At 40.1% G+C, this 12036-nt stretch overlaps 1 protein-coding gene across 1 annotated transcript in view; it reads left to right on the forward strand.

The window, feature by feature from the left end:
* The window catches only part of LOC141128077 (multidrug and toxin extrusion protein 2-like), a 281272-nt gene that overhangs the window by 150762 nt on the left and 118474 nt on the right, over positions 1–12036 (forward strand). Inside the window, exons 7-10 of the mRNA XM_073615142.1 lie at positions 2989–3086; positions 4682–4779; positions 7019–7132; positions 8635–8702. Of these exons, the coding sequence (XP_073471243.1) occupies positions 2989–3086; positions 4682–4779; positions 7019–7132; positions 8635–8702 (378 nt within the window). The remainder of the gene's footprint in view (positions 1–2988; positions 3087–4681; positions 4780–7018; positions 7133–8634; positions 8703–12036) is intronic.

Raw genomic sequence — 12036 nt, forward strand, 5'->3', positions numbered from 1 at the left:
CGGATTTACTCCTACTCTACGCTCCTAAAAAATATCCCCAATTCCAAAAAACCATTTTCTCACTGTGTATCAACTGTACTATATACCACACTCTTAATAATCATACTGCTGCCACATTAAACACCCCCAATACATATAAACTTCAAAATAGTGAATACAAGATACACTCTATGTAGTGCTGTGTTTATAAATAAATCAATAGTAGCCAATAGTTTTGTGTAATCCCACTCCAGAAGTGCTCAATTAGTGCTCAATGTCTCCACCTCTTGGATAGAAACTCACCAGATAACAATGTGTCTCTTATTGAAGATCGGCATGTAGCACTTTAAATTAATGATGATTCCTTCTTATGGGCTCCCGCTTCTGCTGACTGTGCTGTCTGCTCTCTCTACACCGTGTCGCCTAGCAGTGGGTGTCACAGAGCTGTGGATCCTGTATTGGTTGGCAAAAGATGAGCGAAATACAGAGCGGCCAGCTTGGGATGCAGTGATTTTATATGTTACATGCCTATCTCTGTCTAAGAGGTGGAGGAATTAAGCACTAATTGAAAACTTCTGGAGTGGGATTACACAAAAATATTGGCAACTGAATTTTCACTTGTGGATACCAGCTATTGGAATGATCTATTGAATATGGATGAATGATTTTATTTGTATATTTTGGATGAACTTTGTTTTCCATGGAATTCACAAAATACTTCACTGGGTGATATGTTTAGGCTTATATATAGGGATGAGCCGAACACCCCCCCGGTTCAGTTCGCAGCAGAGCATGCGAACAGGCAAAAAATTTGTTCGAACAAACACCATTAAAGTCTATGGGACACGAACATGAATAATCAAAAGTGCTCATTTTAAAGGCTTATATGCAAGTTATTGTCATAAAAAGTGTTTGGGTACCTGGGTCCTGCCCCAGGGGACATGTATCAATGCAAAAAAATGTTTTAAAAATGGCCGTTTTTTCAGGAGTAGTGATTTTAAAAATGCTTAAAGTGAAACAAAAAAAGTGAAATATTCCTTTAAATTTCGTACCTGGGGGTGTCTATAGTATGCCTGTAAAGTGGCTCATGTTTCCCATATTTAGAACAGTCCCTGCACAAAATGACATTTCTAAAGGAAAAAAAGTAATTTAAAAGTACTCGCGGCTATAATGAATTGTCAGTCCTAGCAATACAGATAAAAGAAGTCATTGTCGTGGGGGTCCCCCTCAAAATCCATACCAGATCCTTCAGGCCTTTCAGGTCTGGTATGGATATTAAGGGGAACCCCATGGCAAATTTAAAAAAAAATGGCCATCCATACCAGACCCTTATCCAAGCACGCAACCTGGCAGGCCACAGGAAAAGAGAGGACGAGAGAGCCCCCCCCCCTCCTGAACCATACCAGGCCACATGCCCTCAACATGGGGAGGGTGCTTTGGGGTAGCCCCCCAAAGCACCTTGTCCCCATGTTGATGGGGACAAGGGCCTCTTCCCCACAACCCTTGCCCGGTGGGTGTGGGGGTCTGTGGGCGGGGGGCTTATCGGAATATGGAAGCCCCCTTTAACAAGGGGACCCCCATATTCAGGCCTACCCCCGTGTGAAATGGTAACGAGGTACAAATGTAGCCCTACCATTTCACAAAAAAAGTGTCAAAATGGTAAAAATGACAAGTCCTTTATTAAAAAATTTAAAAAAATAAAAATGTCCCACAAAGTCCATTCTTCTCTCGCTCCGCCGACGGACCGAAAAAGAAGAAAAAAAAAAGCCACACCGACCCGCCTCCATGGGAGGCTCCCGCCGTATGACGCATCTTCGCTTTGACAGTTCTTTTATAACTGAGGGCAGGGCCACACCGTGGTGTTCCCGGGTGACCCCGCCCCCTCTGACGCATGGGGATTTCCCTATGGCTTTCCCGGGGTGCCAGAGGGGGGCGGGGCCACCCGGTTACGTAAACGGGAGCCTTTTGAGTTCTCCCATAGACTTTTAACGGGTGTTCCGCGGCCTTCGAATTTGTCGCGAACACCCCAAATTGTTTGCTATTCGGCGAACAGGCGAACACCTGATGTTCGAGTCGAACTTACATCGGGCTCATCCCTACTGATATATATTCTTCTACATATTTTTGGTAAAAAAAATTACAATAAGCGTATATTGATTGGTTTGTGCAAAAGTTATAGCGTCTACAAAATAGGGGAAAGATTTATGCCATTTTTATTATTTTATTTTTTTTACTAGTAATGGCATGCGATCAGTGATTTTTAGTGGGATTGCGACATTGCAGCGGACAGATCGAACACTTTTGACACTTTTTTGGGACCATTGACATTTATACAGTGATCAGTGCTATAAAAATTCACTGATTACTGTATAAATGTCACGGGCAGGGAAGGGGTTAACACTAGGGGACGATCAAGGGGTTAAACGTGTTCCCTCTTTTGTGTTTCTAACTGTGGGGGGTGTGACTCACTGGGAGAGGAGATAGATCGCTGTTCCTGATTAGTAGAAACAAACGATCTGTCTCTCCTCTCCTGTCAGAGCACATCCCTGTTCTGGCTCTTGCGCAATCGTGAGTGGCCGACGGTCATCGCGTCTGCTGGCCACACGCATCGGGTCCCCCACTGTGCATCGCGCGCACGTGTCCGATATTGTCTTTAAAGGTGGCGACGTACACCTACGGCGATTTGCAGGATCATGCTGACCTGCCGCAGTATAATGACGGCAGCTGATCTGCAAGTGGTTTAAGCTTAGCAGATATAGTTTGGTGACTATTGATTTATTGATTTATTGATTTATTTATACATGCAGTGCTTCATAGAGTGTATCTTGTATTTCACAATGTTGAAGGTTTTATGTTTTAAAATCCACTGGAACGTACCGTAATTATGATTAAATTGTGTTTTTTTTTTTGTGAGGTTGTACTTTGCGGTACTAATAAACTAGTTTTTTTATAAAAATAAAAGTCATTTTTTCATGTACAATGACACAAACATACATTTTCCTTTTCTAGGGTATTATATGGCCTCAGGTTTTTACTGGTATAGCAGTAAACCTCATCAATGTTGTTGTCAATGCTATTTTCATGTACGTCTTTAAGATGGGAGTGGAGTAAGTATGTCACATATATTTAAGTTTCATTCTCACACTGAGAAGACTCTAATACCAATCAATTCAAAATTTCCCACTTCACAAATGAACAGTAGTATTGCAGACAATAAATGGATGGATAGATAAGATAGGTGGATAAGTTAATGGATAAGACAGATAAAGATAGATAGATAGATAGATAGATAGATAGATAGATAGATAGATAGATAGATAGATAGATAGATAGATAGATAGATAGATAGATAGATAGATAGATAGATAGATAGATAGATAGATCAATAATGCTTGTGATCAGTGATCAGAATGGAGGAAGATGCTTACTTTAACTCATGACTATTATGGCTATGGTAAACCTGTCGCAAGTGAAATACGATGGCTTTCGCTTAAGCTATGACTAAGGCAGTTTACAGCCAAAATACATTAACGGTCTTAACCATAAAATTTTAACAATAAAGGGTTTTGAAGTGTACAGTTGAGCTCCAGCATTTATAATATTTGGAAGCCTTTGCTGCTTACCTCTTTCTGAAAATGCTAGTTGCCTACTATACTGACTCACTGGTATCAACACTCTAGTCCTTTTTTGTAGATCAATAGTATTAGAGAAGCCATAGGTTTTATCTGTGTACCAGGAAGGTGACTGAAAGTACTAAACATGGAGAGAATGAATATGACAACAATACATTTAGAGAAGCAAAGGTCAGATGGCAGCCTTGAGGTTTCTCTCATAGCAGGATTATTATAACGATATAGGTGTAGCTGCAGAATAATGGTGACCAAGTTTGAAGTTTTTTTTCTGAGAATTACAACATGATTTTTATGGAACTAATAAAGCAAAGTGTCTTAATACAGATATTCCTTTTGTGATGCGAGGTTACCATACACAAACTAGGTGTAGAGAGTGAAGAGATGAGTAAGGAAATAATACAGACAGCATGCTTCCTCTAATTCTGAATGTATATGTTGCTATGTCTACTATGTCTGCAAGATGCTGTAATACTAAAATTTAAAGCAGATATTGCAGCAGAATGCACAGCACACATATAATTAGACCCTCTCCTGTTTTAAAATCATTTAATGTTAGTAATTCCAAAATGTACTTGTAAGGAAAAAAAAAAAGTTAGATTTATAGTTATCTACCCCTCATCTCTGGTTTTGCTAGGTGTGATGCCACAGCCCTTCCAGGATATTTCCAGTGGAATACAGAGCAGAAGAAATCTCAGGAGATGACACTCCAATCCATTGCAAGAGCGTCTTCTGCTGAGAATTTTGCTGCTCTGTATTCTCCAGGATCTGTCCAGAAGGAATGTGACGTCATCCTCACCTAGGTGCCATAGGTGTAATGCAGGTGTACGGTAACTATAAATATAAATTTTCTTTATAGGTACATGTTAGAATTACTATCATTAGGTGTTTTTTTTAAAGGGGGAAGATGCCTGGACACTATAGGTGGAGGTGGAGCTTGCATTTTCCTTCAGGGTCTACTTTAATCAAATGTGTTTTTGCATTTACATAGTGAACTGCCTAATATTTGCATATACAAATACTGAATGTATCACTTTGGCAATAAATTAATTGTATATTTCATTTTTTTTCAGAGGTTCAGCTTGGGCAAACACATTTTCTCAGTGGATAATGTCACTTTCACTTTTTCTATACATAGTTGGTAAAAAGGTGTATGTGGAGACATGGGGAGGTATGTCACACAGGTGCGCTGAAAAAGTATAAATATTCTTTGAGCAAAGCAGTAGGTTTATGTTACTGCTAACCTGCAAGTATTGACCATCCCTTCCCTGCCCCACTGCTACCCTTCGCAGACTGAAGAAAAGATTAAAAGCCAACACTGAATAGTGGGGTGCTTAGAACAAAAGGATACTGACTGCACGCAAAGTGTTTTTTAACAATTAATATTATGTGCAATTAATGAAAATAATGATATAGAAAATGATTTATAAATTTGAAAACATTAAAACATAATAAAATAAAATTGATCAAAAACCATTGTAGTTTTGCAGATCAAAGCAACAGGTTCACTGTATTAGTGCATCTGCCAACACCACCTCTTCATCCCCCACCACTTCATTCAACCACTGAGAGTGAAGAAAAATACCCAGTATTTCTAGATATTGGGGAACATGTGATTCACGATCTCATGTCCCGAATGACAGCACTGGTTATTGGTCTTCAGGCTCCTAGCACTGTCACATGAGGTGGGCAGAGTCTCCTTAGCAGTCCCATGCCAAGTTTTTTCATGGATCTTGCACTGGCCTTCCTGTCCTCACTCGTGGTAGTCAAACAGAATAGTAGGATAACAAAAGTAAGATAAATATAAATAACTGGCTTGACTGCAGAGGCAATGCACAGGTTTACTTTAAAGGATAAGTTCACCTTTTTGGGCAGAATTTTATTTTCCATATTGAATAGAATCGTTTTCCAATGCCATTTCTGGCCTAGCTATCCCAATGTGCTTTTCTCTCACTTACCTTATTCACAGGAGGTGTAAAATCTTGTCAGTTTGTTTGCATTTTTAAACGGATTTTCAGATTCCATCACTTCCTCAGCTTTCACTTCCTGTTAGGTCATCTACCAGAAGTCTTCACTTCCTTGTTGCGTCACAGAAGAGGGTGTGTTCACCACTCTGGGCCCCACTTCCCTTATTACAATACTATCTTTTACTCACTTCCTATACAATCTGATTGTACGATCTCCTTTAGATCTCCCATCAGCTATGTAGTACAAGGGCCTGTCTGATTTGATACAAATTGAATGGATTGTTCAGGTGTGTCCACCTATACCATAGTCCTAGTAAATTCTAGTAAGTTCTAGTAAATCTTAAGAAAATTGTACAGAGATTGTACAATCAAATTGCATAGTGTATAGTCATCTTTATACAAGTACATAGGAAGGAGTGGATGGAGAAACTCAGTGGTCAGGCCTCATTCACATCTCCATGTAGCGAAAACTTATATTCTCACATGTGTTTTGAGTGTTTTAGAGCGTTTTCATTCGTCACACATAGGGCAGCCCATTCACTTGAATGGGCTGCCCTACATGCAACAATCATCCCAAAGAAGCCCCAGAACTTTTTTTGGAGCGGAGCATGGTGCATTACCACAGTCAGAGCACATTTTTTTTGGCTTGTTTCTTGGCTTGTTTTTCCACACATACGGCAGCCCGTTGACATCAATGGATTGCACTACACGTGGCAAAGTAGCTTATGGGACATTTTGTCATGGAGCATGTTTTTTACTGCATTTCTCACCTAATTTTTCATGTGGTAAAATGTGTGTTTGTTTCTGTGTTTGGTGTGCCGTTAACAATTAATGACACTGAAAGCACAACTAGGTAATTTTAGGTGTATAAATGTGGCCATATACTATACAATTTAATTGTACAATCTCCTTTAGATTTACCAAAACTATATAATAGGAGGACACACTGTCTATCCAATCACTCTCTATCCAATCAGGCAGGCCCTTTCACTACATCAGCGATGTCCCATGGGATGCATGCGGCCCCAAGGAATTTACCATGCAGTCTAAGCCCGTCAGAAGTGACCCTGGGGAAGCCAGGCAAATGCACGCTTGGAGAAATGGTGGGGGGGTGCTGTGAAAACTCAGTTGATGGGTGAAGGTGTGCTAATGAGCTCAGCCGGTAAACTCCATCCTGTGTCTTACTGGTTCCTCTGTCTCTGTATACCAGGGAGTCTGCATAGCTTTCTAAGAAATATAGCAAGGGCTAAAGATAAGGCCTTGTTCTCAAAATCAAAGAAATCTTGCATTTTTCTGCAGCCAAGATACATGAATATTATATTGGTACAAAGGGGAGCTGGATTAAAAAAAAAACGCTGTTATTCTATTTATTTTATATCAACAGTTATGCTTATTTAGATATACATGTTCATCCTGCTTTTTTGTTAAATGTTCTCTTCTCAGGATGGTCCAAAGACTGTCTTCAGGAGTGGGATATATTCTTACGCCTTGCTATCCCCAGCACACTGATGCTTTGCATTGAATGGTGGAGTTTTGAAATTGGAAGCTTTTTAGCAGGTTGGTTTCTACATTGTATGAATACTTTCATTCAGCTCTATTTGCTGTGTTTCCTGGGTACTTATATTCTTTGGCTCTGTTTACTGGCTCTTGATGCAGTGCCCCCTTTATAGGTTCAGGTAGCCTTTCCACTTGCAAGGACTTTTCAAGTCTGCCAAGACTTCATTGCCCTCGGAAGGTGAAACATTGCTAGCATTTATGTAAATACTATGAACAGGGAGGAAAAATCTCCAAAAACAAGGGAAAAACAAATTATTTCTGCCAGCATGGTTGGGGCCCTTTTGGTGGTGTACTAATGGTGATGTTAAGTGGCTTTCAGATAGAAGAACTCTTGCAGGAATAACTTGAGTAATGAAAAGGGCAAGCAACAAGTGCACAGAAGGGTTAAGTTGATCTGAGCTGATTAAGTAATCCAGAACAGGTGATGTGGCACTGCTCAGTGGTATGCTGCATGAGTACGGTAGTGTCTAAGGAACCAGATGGCAAACTGTGTTAGCTAGAGTCTTGCTTTGTTTTGTGGTGCAGAGTGATTGGTGGGTTGACAACCCTCTCACCAATCCTGCACTTCAGCTGTGGGTACCGATGGTGAAGGGGCCTCTCATGGATTGATGGCTTGACTCCAGGGAACCCGCTCTGTATGGCTGTAGATGCAGTTGAAGACTGGTGAACCTGCTCTGTGTGGTTCTTTGGTCTTCATCCCCAAGTGGAAGAGGCACATCTGCCTCATCAGTGCCACCATAATAGTGCCAGCTAATAGTGCCCACAGTGCTACCTAACAGTGCCCACAGTGCCACCTAACAGTGCCCACAGTGCCACCTAACAGTGCCCACAGTGCCACCTAACAGTGCCAACAAGTGCCACCTATCAATGCCCACAAGTGCCACCTATCAATGCCCACCTGTAGTGCCAATCAGTGCCACCTGGCAGTGCTGCCCATCACTGCCACCCATCAGTGCCCATCACTGCCACCTATCAGTGCCCATCACTGCCGCCTCATCAGCGTACATCAATGAAGGAGAAAAATTACCCGTTTTAAATTTTTTATAACAAAATATAAAAAAATAAAAATTTTTTTTTTTTTTAAATTCAGATTTTTACATTTTTTTAACAAAAAGTAAAAACTGCAGAGGTGATCAAATACCACCAAAAGAAATCTCTATTTGTGGTGAAAAAATGATAAAAATTTCATTTGGGTACAGTGTTGTATGACCGCGCAATTGTCATTCAAAGTGCGTCAGCGCTGAAAGCTGAAAATTGGTCTGGATAGGAGGGGGCTTTAAGTGCCCTGTAAGCAAGTGGTTAAAAGAAAAAGGATGTAATAGTAAATGCTTGGAAATTAAAACCAAAAAGTTTTTGTGTGGAAAATCGTTTTGACTGCTATTTCCTGTATTATCAGCCATCAGTGCTCCTTAGATTTTTGTAATCACATGGTTATTGTTGGTCAAGTATTTGAATGTTGTATGAACAGTTGACAACTACTGACACTTTCATCTTGTTTTTAGGGCTTATTAGTGTTGTGGAGCTAGGAACACAAGCCATTATGTTGGAGTTGGTAACATTGGCTGCCATGGTATGATGGTCACTTTACTATTTATGCATGCTAACACTTTTTAAATCTAACTCAGATTAAACTGTTAATTTAAAACTAAACTCCAGGCAAATATAAAATCATTCTGAGCTGTATATATTACAGCTCTGTATTCATGAATACCTAATTTAATGTATTTTATAACACAAGAAATTCAAGTCCCTGCATTTGACTTAAATCAGCCTCATAAATGACCCTGTACTTTAGAGTTTAGGCTGGGAGAAGGAGAAGCAGCAGAAGAAGCCAATCAGTTGTGATAAATTACATACTTGCTTAAGGGGAACGTGTTGATTGTCAGTGCCCAGACAAGACCATCTAGTTCTCAGGGCAGAGATGAAATGTTTGCCCTCTCCCACGATGTGTGAGCATCTTGTGTCAGCAAAAATGCCCTGCCTCCATCCCAAAATAAATAAAAAATAGAGCAATATTCTTTACATTTACTCCCCTAAGCATAAATTCATTTTGCAAGCTAAAGTTCTCCCCAAACAAATCTTTGCGCCTCCAATCCCCCTTCTCTGCTCAAATCCTCTCCTTTCAATACGTCCTACCTTTTCAAGCTTCACCCAATTTCACCCGTCCCCCACAAAATTACTCCTCCTAGCACAAATTCTCCACAAATTTATTCTCTGAGAACAATAGATTTTAGGCACCCAAAAACCACAGAATTAAAATATAACATTTTATTAGACAATGAATAAAACTGATATAGTTGTCCAGCTGTAGCAAAAAGCTGTGTATTACAAGTGAAGAGCTTGAAATGTTTCGATTCCAGTACTCTTTATCAGGGAATATAGATTTAGGTAGAATATTCTGGAACAACAATTATTACATATCAATTTATGAAAACAGCAATAATATAACAACAATACATCATATTATGCATAACTAAAAATTTACAATATCAAAGACCAACTATTGAAGTGGGTGTGGTTGACAGTGTGGATAGTGTGTAATCGAAACCAGTGCCTTAGCAGTGTACCAGAAGTTCAGCTTTGAGTGCAGATAACATACAGTGGGGACGGAAAGTATTCAGACCCCCTTAAAGTTTTCACTCTTTGTTATATTGCAGCCATTTGCTAAAATCATTTAAGTTCATTTTTTTCTTCATTAATGTACACACAGCACCCCATATTAATAGAAAAACACAGAATTGTTGACATTTTTGCAGATTTATTAAAAAAGAAAAACTGAAATATCACATGGTCCTAAGTATTCAGACCCTTTGCTCAGTATTTAGTAGAAGCACCCTTTTGATCTAATACAGCCAGGAGTCTTTTTGGGAAAGATGCAACAAGTTTTTCACACCTGGATTTGGGGATCCTCTGCCATTCCTCCTTGCAGATCCTCTCCAGTTCTGTCAGGTTGGATGGTAAACGTTGGTGGACAGCCATTTTTAGGTTTCTCCAGAGATGCTCAATTGGGTTTAAGTCAGGGCTCTGGCTGGACCATTCAAGAACAGTGACGGAGTTGTTGTGAAGCCACTCCTTCGTTATTTTAGCTGTGTGCTTAGGGTCATTGTCTTGTTGGAAGGTAAACCTTCGGCCCAGTCTGAGGTCCTGAGCACTCTGGAGAAGGTTTTCGTCCAGGATATCCCTGTACTTGGCTGCATTCATCTTTCCCTAGATTGCAACCAGTCGTCCTGTCCCTGCAGCTGAAAAACACCCCCACAGCATGATGCTGCCACCACCATGCTTCACTGTTGGGACTGTATTGGACAGATGATGAGCAGTGCCTGGTTTTCTCCACACATACCGCTTAGAATTAAGGCCAAAAAGTTCTATCTTGGTCTCATCAGACCAGAGAATCTTATTTCTCACCATCTTGTAGTCCTTCAGGTGTTTTTTAGCAAACTCCATGCAGGCTTTCATGTGTCTTGCACTGAGGAGAGTCTTCCGTCGGGCCACTCTGCCATAAAGCCCCGACTGGTGGAAGGCTGCCGTGATGGTTGACTTTCTACAACTTTCTCCCATCTCCTGACTGCACATCTGGAGCTCAGCCACAGTGATCTTTGGGTTCTTCTTTACCTCTCTCACCAAGTCTCTTCTCCCCCGATAGCTTAGTTTGGCCGGACGGCTAGCTCTAGGAAGGGTTCTGGTTGTCCCAAACGTCTTATATTTAAGGATTATGGAGGCCACTATGCTCTTAGGAACTTTAAGTGCAGCAGAAATTTTTTTGTAACCTTGGCCAGATCTGTGCCTTGCCACAATTCTGTCTCTGAGCTCTTCAGGCAGTTCCTTTGACCTCATGATTCTCATTTGCTCTGATATGCACTGTGAGCTGTAAGGTCTTATATACAGGTGTGTGGCTTTCCTAATCAAGTCCAATCAGTATAATGAAACACACCTGGACTCAAATGAAGGTGTAGAACCATCTCAAGGACGATCAGAAGAAATGGACAGCACCTGAGTTAAATATATGAGTGTCACAGCAAAGGGTCTAAATACTTAGGACCATGTGATATATCTCGGTTTTTCTTTTTTTAATAAATCTGCAAAAATGTCAGCAATTCTGTGTTTTTCTGTCAATATGGGGTGCTGTGTGTACATTAATGAGGAAAAAAATGAACTTAAATGATTTTAGCAAATGGCTGCAATATATCAAACAGTGAAAAATTTAAGGGGGTCTAAATACTTTCCGTCCCCACTGTATATATAAACAATATTTAACACATATTTGGATTGGTGTACAGACAGATTCATGGGTATTTATGAAGATTTTTTCCTGTCTTCAATTCACTGGTATACTTCTATAAACTTCTATAAACTTCTTTCCTATGTGTCCAAGCTTGTATTAATAAGGCATCCACTTATGTGGGAAAAGTCAAGTTCAGAAAAAAGCATTGTGTAGCCTTCTTTTGAGAGGTTTATAATAAATGTCCCTCCCCAAACAGGATATTGCACTAAACCTGTAATTAAATAAGAGAGCCAGAACCTTCACTAAGTGGAAGAGTGTATTTTAAAATAAAGTTGGCAGTGCTACCACCAGTGTTGCCAACCCGCTGAAGTGAAATTTACTGGCAGAACACCAAAATTTACAAACCAATTTTTTACTAGCAAAAAATCATGAAATTTACTGACGGATCCACATTCTTTACTGACACTGCAAAAACGTACCTAAAATGACTGTTTTTAGTGCTAAACAGTGCAAATATTAATATTTGAACTATAAACACATAGCTAGTGCTATTAGCAATGTGTTTAAGTTAAGCAAAAGTCAAAAAACATATTTCTCAATTTACAAGAAGGTCAGGATACTATAACCCAGCCAGCACAGAGTTCTCCCTTACATCAGACTCTGCAGGATGGTGACCAGAGGC

The sequence above is a fragment of the Aquarana catesbeiana genome, linkage group LG02 (genome assembly GCF_042186555.1).
Source record: "Aquarana catesbeiana isolate 2022-GZ linkage group LG02, ASM4218655v1, whole genome shotgun sequence".
In the NCBI taxonomy this organism is placed as follows: domain Eukaryota; kingdom Metazoa; phylum Chordata; class Amphibia; order Anura; family Ranidae; genus Aquarana; species Aquarana catesbeiana.